This window comes from Myodes glareolus, chromosome 8 (assembly GCF_982192425.1).
Source record: "Myodes glareolus chromosome 8, mMyoGla1.1, whole genome shotgun sequence".
Classification (NCBI taxonomy): domain Eukaryota; kingdom Metazoa; phylum Chordata; class Mammalia; order Rodentia; family Cricetidae; genus Myodes; species Myodes glareolus.
Genome location: NC_142033.1, coordinates 110,416,395 through 110,440,099, shown reverse-complemented (window position 1 = coordinate 110,440,099; position 23,705 = coordinate 110,416,395). Strand labels below are relative to the sequence as shown.

The 23,705-nt window shown below is 39.3% G+C and overlaps 1 protein-coding gene and 1 non-coding gene across 8 annotated transcripts in view; one reads left to right on the top strand and one right to left on the bottom strand.

The window, feature by feature from the left end:
• Nucleotides 1–8,301: 8,301 nt before the first annotated feature.
• LOC148121266 (adhesion G protein-coupled receptor E4-like) overlaps nt 8,302–23,705 on the bottom strand; it is an 86,634-nt gene continuing 71,230 nt past the window's right edge. For 5 of the 7 annotated variants that reach the window (XM_087909462.1, XM_087909461.1, XM_087909465.1 and 2 more), the window contains 6 exons: nt 21,217–21,452; nt 19,380–19,446; nt 18,278–18,369; nt 16,288–16,468; nt 13,715–13,810; nt 8,302–9,221 (listed from right to left, as the gene is read on the bottom strand). In XM_087909462.1, the coding sequence (XP_087765588.1) occupies nt 9,195–9,221; nt 13,715–13,810; nt 16,288–16,468; nt 18,278–18,369; nt 19,380–19,446; nt 21,217–21,452 (699 nt within the window). In that variant the 3' untranslated portion in view covers nt 8,302–9,194. The remainder of the gene's footprint in view (nt 9,222–13,714; nt 13,811–16,287; nt 16,469–18,277; nt 18,370–19,379; nt 19,447–21,216; nt 21,453–23,705) is intronic. The other 2 variants (XM_087909466.1, XM_087909467.1) reach the window with 2 other exon arrangements.
• Nucleotides 13,208–13,310, top strand: LOC148121267 (U6 spliceosomal RNA). Its single transcript, XR_015738664.1, has one exon. It is a non-coding gene; the product is annotated as a U6 spliceosomal RNA (small nuclear RNA).

Here is a 23,705-nt window from a genome sequence, read left to right as displayed (position 1 = left end):
AACTTGATGTGGGAAAATATCAAGACTAGAATTCCTCATCACAACAGACTGGTTGTTCCTAGTTAACAAGTCTTGTCACCCTAAACCCCATCAAACATATTTCTGCACTACACAAAATTTCCCTTGGTGCTATACCTAGATGATTATTTCTTATCAGGTGCCACTAGGCCTGTGCAGGCTGAGGAATGGCCTTCTTGACTCCTGGGTAGGGCAGCAGTTCAATATGCCATAATGTCTCCTTTTTGCTTCCCTCCCTTGAAATGGGTGACTTACAGTTGCTGGAAGAATGACAAAACCTGATTCTTCCTGTCTTTCTTTTCTGGCGAGGCGGGTAGCTTAGCCTTAGAAACCTACTCCCTATCTCCCCAGCAGCTTTAACTTTATATCTGAGATAGAGATTACCTGGAAATAAATTGGGAGCATAAGGTAGCAGGGTGTGATCGAGCTGTCCAGAAGGCCCCTCTCCTATCTTCACTGTGCCCAATGACTACCCAGCCAAGACCTTCCATCAGGCCAGCCATGGTACTCCCACCTCCAGAATCCTGGCTTCCTCTGCCAACCCCTCATTTCCTGGACCAAAGTCCGTCTTACTGTATCTATTAGAGTAGGTAGCCGGAAATTTATGCATTCATTCACATCACACTACTCCATCGTAACTTCTTGGTCCTGAGCTGTGATGCATTACTTCTCCTGTTCAAGACTGTGACACATAGAAGTAATTGATGATATCCATTCTATTCTCCTAGTCTCCTCGTATTTTGCCTAAGGAAATTATGTACATTTATATCAAACTTTGAGAAGATTCTAGAGAAAGAAAAAAGCTATGTTTAGATACCTGTTTGTGACTGGTCTGTAACCCAGGCAATAAAATAAATACTAAAAAGTAATACAGTAAAAAAAAATAAGCCACATAAAGATGGAGAATACACAGAGAGTCTGGATTATGTATATTATTGTGTTTTCTTTGAATTTTTTGACTGTGAAAGAGCTAATTAATCAACATATATACTTTAAAAAGTATCTTGATTTCAGAATTTGGGTTTAAAGTTATGTTGTTTTGGAAAAAACGTTCTTTTGTTCCCACAGAGGATAAAATATTTCATATCCATTCTCTTACCCTGTGTCTTTTTATAGGTGAATGAGTGCATTGATATTAAGTGATATTAATGACCAGTGGTTGTTAACTCCGGTTATCTTATGGTAGTAGTGTTTGTGTGTTTCCCTTCTTTGGGCTATGCTGGTGGGGGGGGCTATCAGATGTCTGTGTTATTGTGGATGTAGTTAGCTTCCTTGGTTTGAGGTTTCCCTTCTGGTACTTTCTGTATGACTGGGTTTGTGGCTACGTATTGTTTAAATCTGTTTTTGTCATTGAATATCTTGTTTTCTCCATCAATGATGAATGAAAGCTTTGCTGGGTATAGTAGTCTGGGTTTGCATTCATGGTCTCTTAGTGTTTGCAGCACATCTATATAAGACCTTCTGGCTTTCATGGTTTCATTGAAAAGTCAGGTGTAATTCTCATAGATTTACCTTTATATGTTACTTGATATTTTTCCTTTGCACCTCTTAATATTCTTTCTTTGTTCTGTATGTTTTGTGTTTTGATTATTATATGGTGAGGGGATTTTTTTTATTCAGTCTATTTGGTGTTCTGTAGGCTTCTTGTACCTTCATAGGGATATCCTTCTGCAGGCTGGGAAAGTTCTCTCCTATAATTTTGTTGAATATGTTTCCTGTGTATTTGAGCTGGAGCTCTTCTCCTTCTTCTACCCATGTTATTCTTAGGTTTGGTCTTTTCATTGTCTCCCAGATTTCCTGAATGTTTTATGTTAAGAATTTGTTGGATTTAGTAGGTTTTTTTTTGACCAGTGACTCTTTTTCATCAATAGTATCTTCAGCACTTCAGAGTCTTTCTTCTATCTCTTATATTCTGTTGGTTAGACTTGTCTCTGTAGTTCTCGTTCATTTACCCAGATTTTCCACTTCCTGAGTTCCCTCAGTTTGTGTTTTCTTTATTACCTCTATTTCAATCTTCAGGTCTTGAGCTGTTTCCTTCACCTGTTTGATTGCTTTTTCTTGGTTTTTTTTTTTGAGGGTTTTATTAATTTTATTTCAGCTTTCTGTTTTTCCTCTATTACTTTAAGGGAGTTTTTCAATTCCTTTTTAAAGGCCTCCATAATTTTCATAAAGTTATATTTAAAGTCGTTTTCTTCTACTTCTTCTGAGTTAGGGTAATCAAGTCTTCCTGTTGTGTTTCCGCTGGGTTCTGGTGTTACCATGTTGTTTTTTAGGATGTTGGAAAAATTCTTACATTGGCACCTACCCATTTCTTCCTTTAAATGAGGCCAGCAATATCTTGGCTTCTTGGTCTAATCCTTGCTGTGGCTCTCTCTTAGGTCCACTCAGTATTGGCACAGGCTGTGTTTTGCAGGGTTCCATGGAACTCACAGGGAAAGGCAGGTTGGGGGCGGGGTGGATTGAGAGCTAGCAGGGAAGCTCCCTACTGGCAGCTCTTATGTCCCCCAAGTATGGGTGTAAGATGTGTGGCAGGGTTCCATGAAGCTGACAGGGAAAGATGGGTTGAGGGTGGGACGGATTGAGGGTTAGCCTGCAAGCTCCCTGCTGGCAGCTAGAAATGCCTAGGGACCCGGGGAGGAGCCCCTGACTTTTCTCCCACATGGAGGTCTTAGGGAGTTGGTGGTTTGGGGCCACAGGGCCGCTGCCAACTCACTTCCTATATCCCCCAAGTTTGGGCGCAGGATGTATGCCAGGGTTCCACAGAGCTCGCAGGCAACCCAATTTGCCTGAGCACAACACTGGAGAGAAGACTTTCAGCAGTCTTACTATAAAGTAACAATTTCTTCCCAAATGAAAACTCTTAACAGGAAATCCCTGAAACTTACCACAAACACTAGAACCCTCCATATCCAAGTACATACAAGCCAGAAGGACAACTAACAGACAGACTAAGACAAGAGAAGCTACCTTTAAAAAGAAGAGATAAACCAAGATTCCTCAGACATTATGCAACCTGTGAGGTTTCCTTCATGTTGTTTCCCAAGTTTCCAGGTTTTGTGAATCAGCACCGTTACTTGACACAGACTTTGAAATGATGGAGTTTTATTTTATTTTACAAAAGAAAACAAAATATCATTTTTTCATTTTATATACCAAACCCCATTCCCACTCCCTCCCCTCCTCCCATTCCCACCACTTACCACTCCTTTTCCACTCCTCAGAGAGGATAAGGCATATTGCTTTGGGGAAGGTTCAAGACTCTCCCTACTATATCTAGGCTGAGAACGTTATCCATCCAAAGAGAATAGATTCCCAAAAAGCCAGTGCAAGCAGTAGGGATAAATCCCAGTGCCACTTCCAGTAGCCCTTCAGTCTGTCCCAGCCATACAACTGTCAACTGTCACCACATTCAGAGGGACTAGTTTAGACCTATGCTGCTTCCTTCCCTGTCCATTTGGAGTTGGTGAGCTCCGGTTAGCTCAGGTAAACTGTTTCAGTGGGTGTCCCCATAATGATCTTGACCTCCTTGCTCATATTGTCATTCCTCCCACACTTCAACTGGATTATAGAGCTCATCCCAGTGCTCCAGTGCAGTTCTGTAACATGAGGGCCTGCTTGTTGGGGTTTCTGTCCTGCCCATTTCCCACAGTCGGTGAATCCCAAAGAAAATACACAGAAGTCTATATTAATGAAAAAACTGATTGGCCCATTATCTCAGGCTTTGTATTAACTCTTATAACTTATATTAACCCATTATTCTTATCTGTGTTAGCCACATGGCTTGTTTACCTTTTTCAGCAGGACAGGTCACATCTTGCTTCTTTTGTGGTCTGGGCAGGACTGGGGAAAGAGTTTCCTTCTTCCCAGAATACTCCTGTTCTCATTGTTCTACATTTACGTCCTGTCTGGTTTTCCTACCTATACTTCCTGCCTGGCTACTGACCAAACAGAGTTTATTTAAAATGTAATTGACAGAATACAGACAATTCTCCCACATCATTTCCCCCTCTTATATTTAAAAAAAAACAAAGGAAAATATTCTATAACATGAGGAACAGGCTTGTTAGGGTTTCAGTCATGCCCAGTTCCCATAGCCAGCAAGTTCCAAAGAAAATCTCACGGAGGTCTGCATAACTTATAAACTGATTGGCCCATTAGCTCAGGCTTCTTATTAGCTCTTGTATCTTATATTAACCCATTATTCTTATCTATGTTAGCCACATGGCTCAGCACCTTTTTTCAGCGGGGCAGCTCACATCCTGCTTTTTTGGTGATCTGGGCAGGACAGAAGCCCCAGCAAGCCCGCTCCTCATGTTACAGAATCACGTCCACGTGGACAACTGTATCCACATAAAGCCTGACAGAGCTTGGGAAGTAATTCTGGGCAGAAAAGAATAAAGTGTGGCTCCTTGGTAGCAGCAATTTCTTGGGTCTGCTCTGCTTGCTAGAGGCAAACAAGCACTCTCATCTAAGAGAGGCTTCCTGACTCAGCTTTAACTTCAAAACCCTGCCGCTCTTTAAGAGCTTCTGCCACGAAACACTTAAATGGTGTTGATAAAAATTGACTGCATGCTTTTTGGTTTTCAGCTGTAGCAGGAAAAAAGCCACACTGTTTTAAAATGCCGGCTTTCTGGGCCATCCTCTAGGGCAAACCCTAATTCTTTCAGGCAGGCAGTCTGACTATGGAACATTTGAGTGTGGTTTGTGAGTAGACTGCTGCAGCTTGCTTGTTGGCAGAGACCTTGAAATGCCATAGAGTTGTGGCAATAAACGTGGTTACAGCCAGGACCTCTGCCATGAGGCTGAAATCTCAAAAAGCTAAGAAATGGGCTGAATCTAGCCATCACAGCTTTAATTCTCTCCATATTCTGACATGGTCAGAAAAAGAAAGAGATATATAGTAAAGAGAGATTCAAAGACAAAAAAAAACCCCTAAAACCTCTAAATGGTTTACACTGTGTTAAAAATATATGCAAGCAAAAGGTTAAAGTCCCTTAAAATAAGAGAGTAGTTGTGTTTGGCGGCACACACCTTTAATCCTAATGCCTGGGAGGCAGGGGCAGACTGATCTCTGAGTTCAAGGTGTGGTAGCACACACCTTTAATCCCAACACTTGGGAGGCAGAAACAGATGGATCTCTGTGAGTTCAAAGACAGCTTGGTCTACAGAGCAAGTTCCAGGACAGCCAAAGATATACAGAGAACCTATCCCTAAAAGTAAAAATAAAAGAAATAGAGGCTAAAAATAAAGCCACATAAAGATGAAAAATACCCAGAGAATTTTGATACTGTCTGTTATTACCTCTTTGAATTGTTTGAATGCTGAGGAAGGAGCAACAGCTGCTAAAAGATATTTGCTTATAAATGCTGCTGAATTAATCCAAGAAAGGTATTTTGAAAATACCTTGACTTGAAAATTGAAGTCAAAAGGTATGTTACGTTGGAGAAGAGATTTTGCTTTTGTTTCCACAGGAAATGAGAGGCTGTGGATTCATTCTGAGTTAAGAAAAATCAGGTTTGATCAAGGAAGACCACCTGAGAAATCTCCAGTAGGAACAGATGGCCCAGATGTCTGAGTTCTACATCCAGAACAGATTCAAGATGCTGCCTGAGATGATAAGGCCTCACAGAATACTCCAGTCAGGACTTGATCATAACTCTAAATTTTCTTTAGGTCCCCATAAGATTATCAGCTCCCCCAACCAGCCAGAAGTAGCCTGGAATACTATGCCCACATTCCCAAAAAATTGGACTATGGATATTTTCCTTTGTTTAAAAAAAGGGGGGGGGAAGTGGTGCAGGAGAAGTCTGTATTCTGTCAATCATGTTTTAAATAAATGCTGATTGACCAGACAGAAAGTATAGGCAGGTCAACCAGACAGGAAGCAGAGGTGGGGCAATGAGAACAGGAGAATTCTAGGAAAAAGAAAGCCCTTTCCTCCCAGTCCTGGCCAGATCACAGAAGAAGCAAGATATGACCTGCCCCGCTGAAAAGGGTACTGGGCCATGTGGCTATCATAGATAAGAATAATGGGTTACTATATAAGAGCTAACATGAAGCCTGAGCTAATGGGTCAATCAGTTTATCATTAATATAGACTTTCTGCGTGATTTTCTTTGGGGCCAAACAGCTGTGGGACCTGGTGGGAGGACAGAAACCCCAACAAGCAGGCCCTCATGTTACATAGGTCTCTGCTTCTGTTTCCATTGGTTACTGGATGAAGGTTCAATGGTGACATTTAAGATATTTATCAATCTGATCTCAGGGAAATGCAAATCAAAATGATTCTGAGACACTACCTCACACCCGTCAGAATGGCTAATATCAAAAATACCAATGATAGCTTATGCTGGAGAGGACTAAGGGGAACACTTATGTGTTGCTGGTGGGAGTGCAAATTTGTACAACCTCTCTGGAAATCAGTATGGCAGTTTCTCAGAAAAGTTAGGAATCAATCTACCTCAGGACCCAGCAATACCTCTCTTGGGCATATACCCAAAAGATGCTCAATCAGACTACAGGGACATATGTTCAACTATGTTCATTGCAGCATTATTTGTAATAGCCATTACCTGAAAACAACCTAGATGCTCCTCCACAGAAGAACAGATAAAGAAAATGTGGCACATTTACACAATGGAGTACTACTCACCAGAAAAAAATAATGACATATTGAAATTTGCATGCAAACGGATGGAACTAGAAAACACCATCCTGAGTGAGGTAATCCAGATTCAGAAAGATGAACATGGTATGTAGTCTCTCATAAGTGGATACTAACTAAAAAAGAAAAGGATATTGAGCCCATAGTTCATGATCCTAGAGAAGTTAAGTAACAAGTGAACCTTAAGAAAAGCATACATAGATCTACCAGGAAAGGGAAAATAGACAGGATCACTTGACAAAATTGGAAGCATGGGGGAGGGGAGAAGGGAGGGTGAAAGGGGAAGAGGAGGGGTAAAGAGAACTTGATGGAATGTGGTAGTCAAGATGGAGGAAGCACAGAGATGAGAGCAAGAAAAATGATATTTGGATTGAGGGAGCCATTAAGGAGCTAACAAGAAACTTGGCACTAGAGAAATTCCCAGAAATCCATAAGGATGACCCCAGGCTGAGATGCCAAGCAAGATGGGAGAGGGGCCTGAAATGGCCTTGCCCTGTAGTCAGATTGACAGAGCTTTTTGAAACTTGTCTTTGTCACTTTTTTAGTGCTGTTACAACAGACCATTTCCAAGGGAAGTTATAAAATAACAACTTCAAATTTGAGTTCTTGGTTCCGGAGGGGAGTAGCGTTCACAAACCCATGACAGGAAGCCTTGCATTGCAGCTGGAATGGTGCTGGAGACATAGCCAAGACCTGACATCCGACTTCTAGCCATGAGGGAAAAAGAGAGACAGATACAGAGAGACAGAGAGATAAGGATGCATGGGGTAGGTTTTTGAAAATGCAAAGACCACCCCTAGTAACATACCTCCTCCACCAGTGTGCCATCTCCTAAACCCAAATAATTTCAGCAGCTGCAGAAGGAAAATTCAGATATATGTGCCTATAGAGGCCATTCTCATTCAAACCATCATAAGTCATATCTTCTCCTGTAATTATTCTTGTGAGTGACCTCAGTAAAGTTCACTGGTTCGACAACTTAAGATTTTGGCGTTTTACTTTGCTTTGCTGTAAGTTCCTTACCTGGAGTGAGTAGACATTTGTTCATGTTTCCCTAGGAACAATGTCTCATATGCTTACCTATCTTTGAATCCTTTGAGCTTAAATAATGACTCGTACTGGAGAATATGCGCACTGATATCTAAATGCACTGATATCTAAATGCTATAGGAGCAACTAACCACACTCTTATTGCATTTAAAACCCACTCTACAAGAAACAAATTATGTCTGGTACTATTAAAAGTACCCAAAACTCATCGTTGGCTAGGTTCTAGGTCCTAGGGAGGAATGCAATAACATAATTTTGTTACATGAACATATTAATAATGTTCTTGTTAAATTGTTATCTTTATACCCAAAGATTTGTACAACTCTCAACTTTCTTTGGAGATGGCCCAGTAAGGACAAAATGCTGACAAAGATATGGAAGTAATGCCCAGTTAACACTATGACAGGTATATGCATTCATATAGTTATTGAGAGGAGCATAGAATCTCCACAAACTGAAAGTATGGTTACCTTATCACAGCACAAGTATTTTTTTTCCTTGGGAGACAAAACAGTCTACCCCCTCCTTACAAGGTAACAATAATAAACCAAAGTAAGACTTAACCAAAGTTCACCATGAGAACCAATAAATTTATTGCGTGAAGGTTATTTACAAACATGTAGGTGACCTCAGAGTAGCAGCACTGGAGATACTTCGCCCAGAATGGATGGTTGCTTCCCCATACTTGCATCAATGAATCTTTCTCAACCTTCATGCAGCCTATATACTAAAGCAACTCTGGAGACACCAAGGCCAGAATATTATGGCTGAACTGTGAGCAAATGCTTGAGAATTATGGCTTATTTCACAGGTGAGTATCCAATCCCATCCCTGCTCTGTGACAATCAAGAAGCTTGCAAGCAGTCATGGTTGATCTTAGGAAGACGATGCTTTTTTTCTCAGGGAACTGTGTCCTACCACAGCATAGTTGAATTTATTGAGGTGCTATTCACTACAGCCATGATGTGGAGTCTGCCTTAGTGTCCCTTAAAGAATAAAGAAAATGTGCTTTATATAACCCATGGCATATTTTTCTATTTTTAAAATAGAATAAAATCCTATTGTTTGCAAGAACATAGATGGTATTAAAAGAAGACATGTTATAATAATTAAGTGAGATGTAGCAAGAGAAATATTAGAATTTTCCATTGTGTTGAAAATTAATAGGAAGAGGAATTATTGTGTACAGGAAAAGTGACTGAGTAAAGAGGGTCAGGTGAGGACAAGGGAAAAGAGGTGGACGTGGTCAAAGCTGCATGTCTATATGTATGTATGAAAAAAATCCCAGTAAAATGCATCACATGTGCAATTCCTGTGCATTAGCAACCATAGCACGATTATTTTCAAAATGTCAATTCACATGGAAGAACAGGTGAGATGAGCCTAGTCCATGTGTGGCCACACGGCAGTGATGGTCCTTGGTTACGAAGTGGGAACTCAAGTTGTGAGCACTCTCTCTGAGTCAGTTCTGCTGATTTCCAACTTCCTCCTATAATAGATAGACATTTAGAGGTAAACAGAAATTCATTCCTCAGAAAGTAAAGTTCTAGATCGTGTTGGGATGACAAGCTAAGACTTTTGGTAAGGTCTAAAGCTTAGAAAACACATCCTTGTATCTGACTCTGGAATCTCTTGTCACTCCCACATCTGCAAATTTTATCTTACTTTGTCTTTTCACATGACAGTAGATTTACTGGGTCCCTCAATCTTACTAGGTATTATCATACATGTCATCCTTTAATCTTTGTGGTGAGATTGATATTATCTTTGTTTTACAGACAGGGACTGTGAAACAAAGACACATTAAATGTTTTGACCAGAGCACATATGCTAAAGGTGGGTGCTTGAACTTATGTGTTTGACTCCATTTAAATATAACAATGGTAGGTCATTTAGATGCAACAGAAAATTTACTAGGATTATAAGGGTTGATATGGACCTATTATATCAAAACATAAGATCTAACATAAGGGCTTCTGACTAGTTTTTTGGATCATTTTTATGTAGCTGGTTTTTGAAATTCGACATTAAACTATGTAGCAGTGACAGCGCATTACAACAGAGCACAATGTTCCCAGGGTATTCCTCTGATTCTCACTTAATTACACTTTTATGATGAATTGATCAACGTTCAGACAGACTAACCAGTGTCTTGTCTTGAACGAGAATGGTATCCATATGTTCACATATTTGAATTATTGGGCCTAAACTGGTAGTAGTATTGAGACGAATTAGGAAGTGTGACCTTGTTGAGGGAGATTTGTAACTGTCAGGAGGGCTGTGAGGTTTCAATAGCCTATGCCATCTCCAGTGTCTTGTGCTTGTGTATTGGGATGCGATTTCTCAGCTACTCCTCCAGTGCTATGCCTGCTGCCTGTCTGCATGCTTATGGCCATGCTCAATTCCAGAATAAGCATGGATTCCTCCTGTGAAACTGGAAGCTTCCAAACAAGCTCTTTCTTCTATCAGTTGCCTTGGTCATGATGTCTTATCACAACTATAGAAAACTAACTAAGATACCTAATAGCCACAGGGACACAAAGGTGGTCTTAGCAGATTCATCACTAAAACATCACAGATATTCCTGTCTGAGCATGCTCAGTGTTCCATTAGTCACTATACCTATGATATAGAATCTACAGAAATGCTTACTGTCAGATGAACAATGAAAATATGGTTGGCATACACATTGAGTATTATACAGCCACAAACATTTCTCCCATATTTAGATAAAAAGACAGAAAGGATGGAGAGATGATTCAGCAGTTAAGAACAATAGATGCTCTTCAGAAAACCAGAGTTTGATTTATTACACCACGTGGTGGTTCATAACTGTCTGTAACTCCAGTTCCAAGTTATATGATTCCATTTTCTTACCTCTGAACACCCAGTACATAGACAAAACCACCAATTTACATAAAATAAATTATGATTTTTTTCTTTTTTGAGACAGAGTTTCTCTGTGTAAGTCCTGGCTGTCCTGAAACACACTCTAGCCTCCAGCTCACAGAGATCCATGAGCCTCTGCCTTCCAAATTCTGGGATTAAAGGAATGCAACACCACTGCCTGATTATAAATAACTCAGTGAAAGAAAACATGAATGAAGACGGAGGACATTAATTTCAGTGAAACGTATTATATACAGAGAAATAAACACAAGATAAAGAAAAGATGTGTATTTGAATGTTTAATGCCACTTAAACATTAATATAGAATAGAAACAACTGGGGCAAGAGACACATTAAATAGATATTGTGTTTAATTTTAAAATGTTACCTGTATGCTAGAAATATAACAGTGAAACTTATCATTACTTACAATTGATCTGTTCATCAGGAAGAAAACACAGTGAAAGTTGGGAAAGTGAGAAGTAACTAGAGAGAGGAAGGTTTGTTTTGGTTCACGGTTTAGGGCATAGTGTATTATGGAATGAAAGCTATGGTGGTAGGACCATTTTCATGTATGGCAATGTGAAGCTGACTCTTACATTTAGGAAGTCAGGAAAGGAGAAAGGGGATTGTTCACTCTCAGATAGTTCTCTTTTTCCATTTTTATTTGACCTAATACCCTGTCCCACCAGTAGGTGTCACCTATGTTCAGTAGGTCTTCCCTACCCAATGATACCACTTTGGAAACACTCACACATAGAAGAACCAGATGTAACTCATTTGGGTGATCTTATATTCAGGTAAGTTGACAGTAATTGTTAACCAGAAAATGGTAAAGAAAATAAAGGCAAGGAGAGGTGAAAAGAGAGGGGAAGGGTAGGAAAGGCAAGAAAATGGAGGGAAAGGAAAGGAAAGGCAGAGGAAATCATCTCTGCAGAACAGTGCGTGCTCCTCTGATCTGTCTGTCCTGATGGATCTCTCTAGCCTTTTGAATGAATTTGGGCACCTTTTTACACCTTCTTTAATGGAAGATTGAAACCACACCCATCGGCTTTTATTGTCATTTGCCATTTGCCAATGCTGCACATTGTCCTTCGCTCTCATTTGTCTTTTGTACATGCTGTACGGATTGTGTGTGTATGCGCTCATGTGTGTGGGTACAAGTGAACACATCTCTGTCTTCCACATGGATGTCAGTGAACAGCCTCAGGCCTCCTACCTTGTTTGAGACAAGGTCTCTTGTTTGCTACTGTGTTTATCAAATAGTGCCTCTGAACATTTGGATATTCTCCTGGCTCTGTGTTCCATCTTGATGCATTAGCAATGGGATTAAAAATTGAGTTACTGTATTAACTTTACCTGGACCTTTGGGACATGAACCCAAGCTCTCACTTGTGCATACCAGATGCTTTATTTACTCACGAAGCCACTTCCCCACCCTTCTACTCTCAAATAGATTATCTGCACTAAGAGATCCAGTCCTCTCCTCTCAAATAGACTATCATGCATATTAGCAGATCCATGAACACAGCATCTCACCATGGCCACACAGAGAGAAGAGCCCAGCAGCAAGACTCTCATCACCCAAGAGTCTATGATTTCTCAATAAATTGCTCTGTATAATCAGTTCACTTAAAACACAAATGCCAGCAGATAATTTTATCACGTAGCACCTTGAAGTCTTTATATATGTATACCTCTTATGGAGACTCATTGAGGTACTTTAGAAGTAAATTTTATGGGAACTAGATGGTACAAACATAAGGCAAATTACAGAATGTGGTGAAAACTGACAACTACATAGCAGTAGTTAAAGTGATTTAAATTTCATGTGTGTTCACCAAGCGTTTGTATAGGTGCATATATTCATGGATCTGCACACAAATGAAGGTCACAGAATATCTACAAGTGTAGAATACATTCATTTTTCAGAGGGTCTGCAACTGGTCAAGGGCTCACCTATTCATCTAGACCAGATGTCCAGGGAGTTCAAGGGATGCTTTGACTCTGTCTACTCAGTGCTGAGGTTACAGGCATGTACCACCATGCCTTGTTTTTTTTCCTGTAGACACCAGGGATAGAAATTGATCCTCATGTTGGCAGGGCAAACACTATACTGAATGTACTACCTCCAAAATTTTACAGACCTTAGTGCTTTTGGGTATGGTAGAGAGCTGGGTCTGAGTATGACTCTTCCTGTACAGAAAGTTAGCACAAGATAAGAACTCAATTCTATGGCTCATAAGAGCCCTATCAAACCAGAAAGAAGAACCATCTTCAGAAGTGCCCTATTTTTATTGGCCAGATTTTTCAGAGGATCATAATACTTGGAAAAATCTTGATTCACAGAGTCTATGGACAAACTCTCACAGATACAGAGACACAGATAATTACATAAGAAACTAATATATACGGAGGGATGGAAACACAGAAAGTCCGTGTTCTGAAACAGAATGAAGGGCATAGCAGAGCGTGGTCTGGGCCTTAGTAAAAAGAAGGAAATTTATTTATATGTCTTTTCTCAAAGAAAAAAGGTTGGAGAGTGTCAAGGAAAAGCATGACAAATCTCCCAATTCTCAACTCCACCAGCTTCGGCAGCACATATTCTAAATTCGGAAGGATTCGGGGAAGATTAGCATGGCCTCTGTACAAGGATGACATGCAAATACTTGAGGTGTCACTGATGGTACCAGAGGCTGAGGCATCCTGTGCTGCTTACAGAGTTTTCATTGGCTGTGTCTAACAGCACTGAGATGAGTCTTCTGAGGTGAATATATACCTACTCATGATAGTGAACAGAAAAGATAGAAGAGATGAGGAGAGGGAGGAGGAATACAGGAAGAAATACTGAAGAGTAAAGACATGTGAGCGGGGTAGAGAAAGAAGATAGCATCAAGAAAAGAAGTAATGAATCGAGAAAGGCAAGAAGAAATTAGAGAATGAAGGCAGGAATTTAGGTACCAAATCTAGAAACTGTGGCTGTATACAGTATGTCATTTATTTATTTATTTTTCAAGGAATACAGAGAGGAAATCTGTTTGCATGACAAACAAGATGAGGTCACATAAAGCCTTTCTGGGGAGCTGAGCTTACCGTTTTAGTGTGGGTAGTAGAGTAAGACATCTCAGTGCTTTCAGCCTCCACCCCTTTGTGCATCTTACGAAACCACTTCTTATATTCCATTCGCACCTGAAAGTTTGAAAGAATGATTAAAAGGATGGCTCATATCCAGAACTTGGTGCAAGGTAAGGGAATCTACTTTACATGGGATACAAAAGACACAAATGTCAAATCCTACTCATTGTTTTCTATATATATTTGACCATAATTGAATTTATTAATTTTATTTAAATCTAATTTCTTCCATTACAAATAGGAACTTATACAAAAAGAATTGATAATGTTGAGAGTGTGCTAGTAGTGGTGGTGATGGTAATGAAATGGTGATGATCGGTGTAACTGTATGGCTGTGATACTGCTGAGTGTGAGAGGAGTGATGGTTACAGTGAAGATTAGGACAGTCATGATGCCCATAAAGCTAATTATTAGAACGCTGATGATAATAAAGGCAATGATAATGATCAGATAATGATCAGAGTAGTCCCAGTAGGGTTGATAAGGATGAATATGATGACTGTGTGATATGGTCACAGTGACCAAAGTGGTAAAGATAGTGATATTGATGTGATGGTAACAACTATAATGGTGATCATCATGATAATTATGGTGATGTTAATACTGAAAACAAAGATGATTGGTGGCAATGGTGGTTGGAATGGAATGATAGATATGATGGTGACTGTGATAATTATGGTGGTGGTGGTGGTAATAAGTACAACAAAGGGTGCATTAGTGATAGCAGTGACAGGAGTGGCAGTGTTGATGGTGGTGGTGATGATGGTGGTGGTGATGGTGAGAATGAAGATAGTGATGAAGAGGATTGTGATAGTAAGAGTGGTGATTAGATGACTATGACGATGGATATGATAATGATGATAAGAAGGACAATGATTGATGATGAGGATGATGATGATGGTGAAGATGAAAATGATGAAAAAGCAGAGGGGGATGAAAGTGTGATGATTGTGGCCAAAATTAACTAAACAATAGATATATGTGAGGTACTTGATAAGCAGCATAATATTTACCTTTCACATAAACTGAAAATAAAACATATGTTTTTAATCTCTAATTCAAGTGACAGAATCTAAATACTGAGAAAGTAACATTTAACAGTGCACAGCTTTACCACAAAAGGAAAGAAGAATCCTTTGGTCTATAAAACATCACACAAGCCTCATATCACCAGAGAAAACTTTTATTTACCTATGATCATCTCCCAGCAGGGAAGAAGGAATCATTTGATCTTTAAAACACCTGATAAATATCTTCACCAGAAGAAGGGAGAAACTGTTTAATAACAAGGCTTCAGAGGGGAGGAGGTATGAGGTCAAAGTAACCTAACTTTTCCTAAGCCATTTCACTGTGAGGGAGAAGAACCAAACACAGAGGGGGCACACAATTGGGGAAGAGGAATTAATGAACTGTTATAATCATGGTCCATTTGTATTAGCAGTTTAACTGCTGGTATTTATATTCCACAGCAAACAAACAGGTAAACAAAAAGTTCACCAAAGACTGACATAAGTAAAGATTAAAGTATAATTACAGTAACATGCACAAAAAAGCATGTGCACCAGACAGTGGTGCACACCTTTAATACTAGCACTCAGAAGGCAGAGGCAGGTGGATTTCTGTGAGTTCAAGACCAGCATGATCTACAGAGTGAGTTCCAGGACAGGTTCCAAACCTTGTCACAGAGAAACCTTCTCTCTCTCTCTCTCTCTCTCTCTCTCTCTCTCTCTCTCTCTCTCTCTCTCTCTCACACACACACACACACACACACACACACACACACACACACACACAAAATGTGTGCTACTGGATTATATTGTACTGTCTTATAGAATCCTAACTCTTCAAAATAAGGCACTGTAACACTTACATATGATAAAGTAGACTCAGAGAGAATTGGCATCCTCTTTGAGGTCACAAAACAAACTAATAAACGCAAGAATAGAGTGAGGCAGATTGTGCCAAATATCCTAGTGTTATCCTGTTCAATATGAATCACAACAACCAATCATATCCCTGGTGAACTCAAATTTGGTCATTAAGTTTGTTTTGAATAATCAAAAGAGTGCAGAAATGTTATTTGTAACAGTTATGCATAAACTTTAAGACCTAATGTGATATTTCCATAAAACCTCCTTTCCATTTGATACAAGACAAATATATCTATCCCCCATATGTCCAGGATAATTTACTGTCAAGTGAAGATCTTTTCATTTTATAAAGGCTAAATCAACCAAGTGACAATTGTGCATCATGAACAAGAAAGAAATTCTGTTTTAAGCCACCATGTTTGAAAAACTGGAAAGAAAGTCATTTGATAATGCAGTATAATCCACCTTATCTTGCATGCCCTTAAGAGGTACACTTAGATGCTGAATAGATACAAATCACAATGTGTGAAATATCTAAAAAACTGCAAAATATCATAAACAAATGAACATTTGAAAATTGAAATGTGAAACTCCAAGAATATGAACAACGGCTCTAAGAGAATTTTGGTGTTAGGTTGGTAAGAAATGAGACAGCCTTACCTGGCGATTAAGCAGACAGTGTACCACAAATATCAAAACCCCCTGTAGGACATTGATGATGGTGAATAGATAGGCAATGATCAATTTCACTGTCTTCCCGAGTTCAAAGACCATAAATAAGCCAATGCCCCAAGAACATCCCAACACAAATAGTTGAACAATGGCTTTAAATGTCATGATCCTGGATAAAAACAATGACAACAAAGTCATAAACTGTTCCTCAGGCTCTTACTATTTGTTAAGTTAGCATTGGTGTAAGCAATATTTTTATGTGTTATGATACTGCATTTTCGAAGCATTTTGTTAATTAAAAAATGTGTCTGTCCTGTCCACAAGATGCACTGGGGCAATGTCAGTGCAGATCTTGTGGGAGTGGCCAATAAATTACTAGTACAACTTAAGGTCCACACCACAAGAGGGAGCCTACGTGTAATCTCACTTGAATGTTCAGGAGCCAGAGGCAAGATAGCCCAGAACCCCCTGATAGAAACAAATACAACTAGAAAAAAAATTAGTCAATGAAATGATTCCTAATAATATCCTGCTGTACTCATAGACTGGTGCCTAGCCCAAATGTCATTGAAGGGGTATCATGCAGCAGATATAGAGACTCACATTCACAAAGTAGAGCCAGGAAAACCCTGCAGAAATGGAGAGGGAGGTTTGTAGGAGTCAGAGGGGTAGAGGATACCATAAGAATATGACACAAAGAATCAACTATGTGAAGCTCATTGGGGCCTCAGAGACTGAAGCAGCAACCACAGACCCTGTATGGGTCTAAGCTAGATTCTCTGTGTATACCTTACGGTTGCATAGCTTGGTGTTCTTGCAGCAGTCCCAACAGTGGGAGGGGCATGTCTCTGACCCTTTCACTTGCTCTTGGGACCCACTTTCTCCTAGTGAGTTGCCTCCCCTCACTTTGATGTGAGGTTTTCTGCCTAGTCATATGGTAGCTTGCTGACCGTGTCCAGTGGAAAGCCCTTGGAGTCCTACTCTTTTTTTTTCTGGAAGGGGAAGGAAGAGGAATGAATCTGAGAAAGCAGGGAAGGGGAGGGACTGGAAGGAGTGGTAAGAGGGGAAAATTCAGTAAATATAATATATGAAATAAGAATAAAAGAAAAATTATAGCAGCTCACACTTGAGGACTTTTAAGATGTTGAAAATGTTAATGCCCCCGTAGGGCTTTGATTTAGACTACATGGATTTTCCATTATGAGATGGCTGTGAGCTTGTAAAAACAAGGAAAATAATGTAATGGTTAAAAAGTAAAGTGTTTGGGCATCAAGTTAATAAGGGATGGAGTGTGATACATTAATTTTTTCATTAGTAGGAAGTAAAGTCACCTAAATAGCCTGATTCTGAACACGTCTATGATGGAGTATTAAAATTAAGGTTGACCTCTGGGAATTTCTGTGAAGGACTGTTTTGATTACAGTATTTGAGGAAGGAAGTAGTGCCCAACATGGGCAGCAGCATTCCCTGAGTTGGGATGCTGGATTATATAAAGGGATCTGCATAATCGCGTGCATTCACTACCATCTTCTTTCCGTTTATGAATGAAGTAGGGCCAGGTACCTCTAGATCTATTTGCCTTGACCTTCCTGTGACTGTGACTATACACAGTTCAAGACCTGTAAAGTAAAATAGATCCTTTCTCCCTTAATATGGATTGGTCAAAAACTAATTAATAAAAATTTCCTTAGTACATAATTGAAGAAGTATTTTTGTTTATCGGAAATAGAGAATTTTCTTACTTCTATTTAATGTTCCTGATTACAACCAAGTGGTAGATATGGAGAATTTTATTTCCTGCATTTGTATGTTTTTATGTTTTTGCTTGTTGGTCTTGGTACGGGAGCCTGGTCTTCCAACATTCTAACCAAGAATTCTATCTATGCACCACAGTCAGACCCATTGCCATATTTTTCATCAAGTGTTTCTCCCCTAGAAAATGTTGCAATGGAAAAAGCTAATTCTGTTACATTCTTACTTGGTGTCCTTAAGAGTAGAAACTTCTTTATTGAGGGAAGAAAGTTTGCTTCTCAAAATCCATATAGTTTGAAAGTAGAACACCAGGTTGATCTGTAGGAGCACCATGAAAAAAATGAGTAAATGAGCTGGAGTTTTCTTTTATGACCCTTTCTTCATAAAATACAACTTTGATTGGCTCTGAGACTCATTCCACAACCAATTCAGGCCCCACAGAGATTCCATGCGTATTCTCTGAACAATATATGTGCACTTGCCCCCACTTCTTATTTAGTTTCCTATATGTCTTTCACTCAAAATAGGACATTTTGAAAGTAGAAAGATTTCATTCCTGACCTAGGCAAAAGGCATTAATTATGAAGTTTCTAGAAAATAGGAAAACATCGTGTACAGAGTAGCTGAATGTTCGTTCAATGTTTCTGCATGTACAAATCAACTAATGAACCAACTAATCTAGAACTTTAAAAACAACCCATGGTGGGCTGCTATATTATATAATTTAAATTGCAATAAAGAGACCAGAAAGTATGTAAGAGATGAAGGATGGGGGAGGTGCTGGGAAATGCTGTCATCTGTGTAAGACTTCCTTATCGTATTCACAGACTCATAGCCGTTGCCGTTATTCACACAAAATCAAGCCTCTAAAAACTCTAGCATGGGTGAGGAAGAAACTGTGGCAACTAAGGAATGAGTGGCCTTGATAGATAGGATAGGAAAGAAACCCAATACTCCTTTTTGTGTATAGCCACTGATAGGCTTTGCCCTACAACCATGCACACATGGGCTCTATTAGTTAGACTTAGTTGGATATGTAAATAAAAGAAGAGGATGTAAACTTGGGAAGAGAATTGGATGATAGAAATAGGGGATAAACAGAACCATAGTTCCTTGCATACTTGCATAAAATCCTCAACAATAAATTTGAAAACTCAGCTAAGGGAGATGAGCAAATGAGGGATGCGTGAGTGATGACACTACATTCGGGACACGGGCCTTCAGCCTGCGCTCTGGGCTCACACCTTCACTCAGTTCCACTTCAATAGCTAGGAATGCATTCTATCATTGACCGAGTAGAGGCACACCCACTAACAACAGTCACCTACCAAGATAATGGCTGCTACTGGCCCCAAGAAGCTCCAGATGAATGCTTTATGAAGGCTGAGCCAGCAGCTGTGAATAGGAAGTGAGAATTAGTTGTCTCTCTCACTATAGGAGTTGAACGCACGCCCTGGAAGTATGATCTAGCACTGTGCAAAACCATTATTTCTAGCCTGGATTTCAGAAGTTCTTGTCTGACGTGAACTGGGTGCAAAAAGCATGAGCTTTCTCAAGTCTGAAGTAGGAAGTGATTAAATCTTTGGAAAGATTAAATGACTGGAGAAACAGCAGGGTATTTAAAACTCAGTAGCTGTCATTTCTCCATAGTTTTGGGTTATTAGTTCAAGATCTATTTCTTCTTCATTAGACTTTTGGTAATTTCTCCAGTATATACAAGATAACTCTCTAGGAATTCTGAATGTCAAATATTAAAAACAATTTTTGCAAATCATTTATCTTAGTAAGATTGACTCAATCTGTAAACATCTCTCTACAGTTCTCTATTTGGTCTGAACTTTTTTCCTGGACAATCCTGAATTTTCTCATCTACAAACTGAGAAGTAAGGGTTAAGTGGGATGAAACACATGGAAATTTGGGGGTAAAAGTCAAGACTCTATAGGTGTAGTTTTTATAATGACACTGGTAGCTATATTGAGGCAGTCAAATCAATAGTTAACTCTAGGCTAAATCAACTAACATCCACTCTTAAGTTGTCTTCTTGGGTTGAAAATTACAACTATGTAGCAAATGCAGACATCAACTACTCATATTTTGTATGTAGAATCTTACTGGGACTCAGTTGCACTCTTTCACATATCAATGACCGCTTTCACCAAAGCAGTGTAACATGAAGTGATTTCTCCAGAGACACTTTGGTCTATAGACCTAAGATATTTAGCATTTGGCCCTTTATGCAAAGAATTTGGCTGCTCCAAATCTTGTACACCATTTAGTTGCCAAGATTATTCTGATTGTAGGGTTCTTCCTGGAGTTATAGGAGAGACACACAAGCAGTAAACCAGCCTTTAGTACTTGGCATTTTTCTTCTCATTGTTATGGTCATTCAGGGGATTTCTGTTAATATCTACCTACTGCTTAAGGTTCTTGGAGAATATAATCCATGGGAATTTAGTGTGAGACTGTGGAATTGCTTTAACCATTCCTTAATTTCATAAAGTTGGGTTCATTTTTTTATGTCTGTAGGTTCATTTGTTAAAGGAGCTCTCATTTTACCAAAATTCCCAATGTGATCAGACACCAGAGCTGCTGAGGATTTCCACTAGATTATGTTTTTAAGTACAGAAAATATGGGACAAAGGATATGGACCAGTTATGAAAGTGCTCTTGTTGCATACACAAAGAACCCAGGTCTTTGCAGAAACTTGGTGTACGGCTGAAAACCTGTGATTTCATCACCCAGGAGATGGAGCCAGGAAGATGGGGAGCTCAAAGACATCCTTAACTACATAGTGAGTTCCAGGCCAACCTGGGATGCATGAGACCATGTTTCAAACAAACCAATCAAAAATAAGTAAATAAAACAGCATCTACTATTTATTTTGTCATATATGTTAGAATATATGTACATATATATATATATATGGCAAAAATTGTATCTATGAATGGACAACTTTCTATGTTATAGCTATGATAAATGTGAACTCAACCAACAACAAAACAAGACACTCAAAACCAACACTGCTGATGCTTGCAAAAGGCAGTAATATGCAAACAGACTGGTTTGAAGAACAATATAAAAAGAGAAGGTTAGTTGTCCAACAAAAAGTTTGATGTTTAAGTTACATTTACACATTTCCACCTTGTGCACACGCTGTACTTACTGGCTATGTGTTCCGTAATTTTTGTGTCTGGCTATTGCAGACACAGCAACAATAAAGGCGGGGATTCCATAGCCTACAGGATACATGAACCTCTTCTTGAATCTTCCTGAGCTGCTGTAGTTGGCTACTTTGAGATTCCTCACAGTGAGAAAAAGGTGTAGCCCTTCCAAAAGCATCCACATGAAGGAAGCCAAGTAGAGGTAGTGCAACATTCCTGCAATGAGGGAGCACAGCACCTAAGAGGAAAAATGAGAGTGTGGGACAGATGCAGGCTGTCCCTGCTCCAGTTCTCAGTACCGACTATTCACTGTGTGTTGACCTGAGATCTCAACAGGACTCTACCTGCTCCAGTTCTCAGTACCGACCATTCACTGTGTGTTGACCTGAGATCTCAGCAGGACTCTACCTGCTCCAGTTCTCAGTACCGACTATTCACTGTGTGTTGACCTGAGATCTCAATAGGACTCTACCTGCTCCAGTTCTCAGTACCGACCATTCACTGTGTTTTGACCTGAGATCTCAGCAGGACTCTACCTGCTCCAGTTCTCAGTACCAACTATTCACTGTGTGTTGACCTGAGATCTCAACAGGACTCTATAACACTTTTCTTGGAGACAGTGCACATTGAGGCAGTCCTTTCTGTTCATTGAAATTTACTTTCCACATAAATCAATTATCAGGTCAGAAAATGCCAAGGAATAGATACTGTCAGAACATGCCTTAAATTGGTTTTGTAAATCCATACTCCTTTGCCCTGGAACTTTAAACAAAACTCTATGGCATGCTCTCTGTGATGCTTCCTGGAGGTCTTCAGGGGAATATGCCTGCAATTGTTTATGCTGGGCACTTTCTTGAAAATAGACATAAAGCAAAGAAAACCAGCCTACACATCACAATCCCAGAGAACTTAGACAACAATGGCAAACCTAAGAGAGACTTACATAGATCTAATTTACATGGGAAGTAGAAAAAGTCAAGAACTCCTGAGTAAATTGGGAGCATGGAGACCTTGGGTGAAGACTGAAGGGGAGGGGAAAGGCAGAGAGGAGAGTAGAGAAAAATGCAGAGCTCAATAAAAAACAATAAAAAAAGAAAATAGCCATTCATTGACTCTTCGTCCGTCTTGGTATTATTTTCCTTGCTAGCTGAATATGTCTTACATAAAAGGCAAAAAAAAGTTAATCAACTCTTTGTTGCGGGATCTATATTTAGGGAAAATGAGCCCTCAGAACAACATTTACTATTTATTAGTGCTACATAATACAATAAATGTTCTCTCAGGATGAGATTTAATCATTTTCAATAGGTGGATACCCAAGCTTACATGTCATAACTAAGATTATAATAGAAATAAATATTAGGAAATTGAGTTTTAAAATATATGCCTATTTGTGGTTCATAGGTATCACAAATACTTTGCAGTTAGAACTGTAACATTACTCCCCTGATCACTGTATGAATTCAGATCCTAAAATCAAAAACTGTCAAATACTATTTGCAAAAGGAAACATGAAATCTTCATCCTTATGGGGAAATATTAACAAGATATATAAGGAAAATAAATAAAAGCAAATACATATAAGAAACAAAACACCTCTTTACTAAGAAATTTTTATCATTACTGTGCAAGTGGAGACAGAGTTTTTACCTATTTTGTTTTATTTTATCTCATTTTTTGCTTTCTGGGTTTTCTTGTTGTTTGTGTATGTTTGCTTTGGGGTTTTGGAGAGCCTTAAACAGGTGAGGCAACTTCTCTATCAGTTTGCATCATATCCATCATTCAGAAACTGCTAAGGGTAGATTTCAAGTGTCCTTGTCACAGAAGATGATAATCTTTAGAAAAATGAATATGCTAATTAGCTTGACCTGACCTCTGTTTATTCAGTGATGCAAAGCACCTTACCAAAGACCAGATATTTACTAATAGACAAATGTTTCTAGCTTCCTTCAACAGGAAGGAAGTCAAAGTTCAAAGGGCCACTTCTGGGAAGACTTCATTTTCTACATCAGCCTATGACAGAAAAGCACATACAATGAGAAGGAAACCCTTGTCCTTCTATACAGAAACAATATCAAAAATGAACAGTTGATGAGGGGCGAGCCCAGTGTAGCAATCTCCTCTTAATGGGACCACGACTTTTCTATATTGTTATTTATTTTGAGCTAGAGTCTCACTCTGTTGCCAGGGCTGGCCTCTGACTCACAATCTTCCTGTAGCTTCCAAAGTAGCTGATTACATGAACAGGCCCTTGCATGATTATTTTAATGGATGCCTATTAATTGAATATGGTCCTGTGGCATGTTGCAGCACTTTAACATGTGTACACGCACGGGATGATCAAGTTAAGGTCATTAATATATTTATCACCCAGACATTTACCATTTCGTTGTGCTGATGATTGAAATAGTAAAATGCATTGTTTCTGACTACTTTGAAGTATCCACTTAATATTGTGTCCCTCTATATTTTTGGGAACAACCCTTGTCAT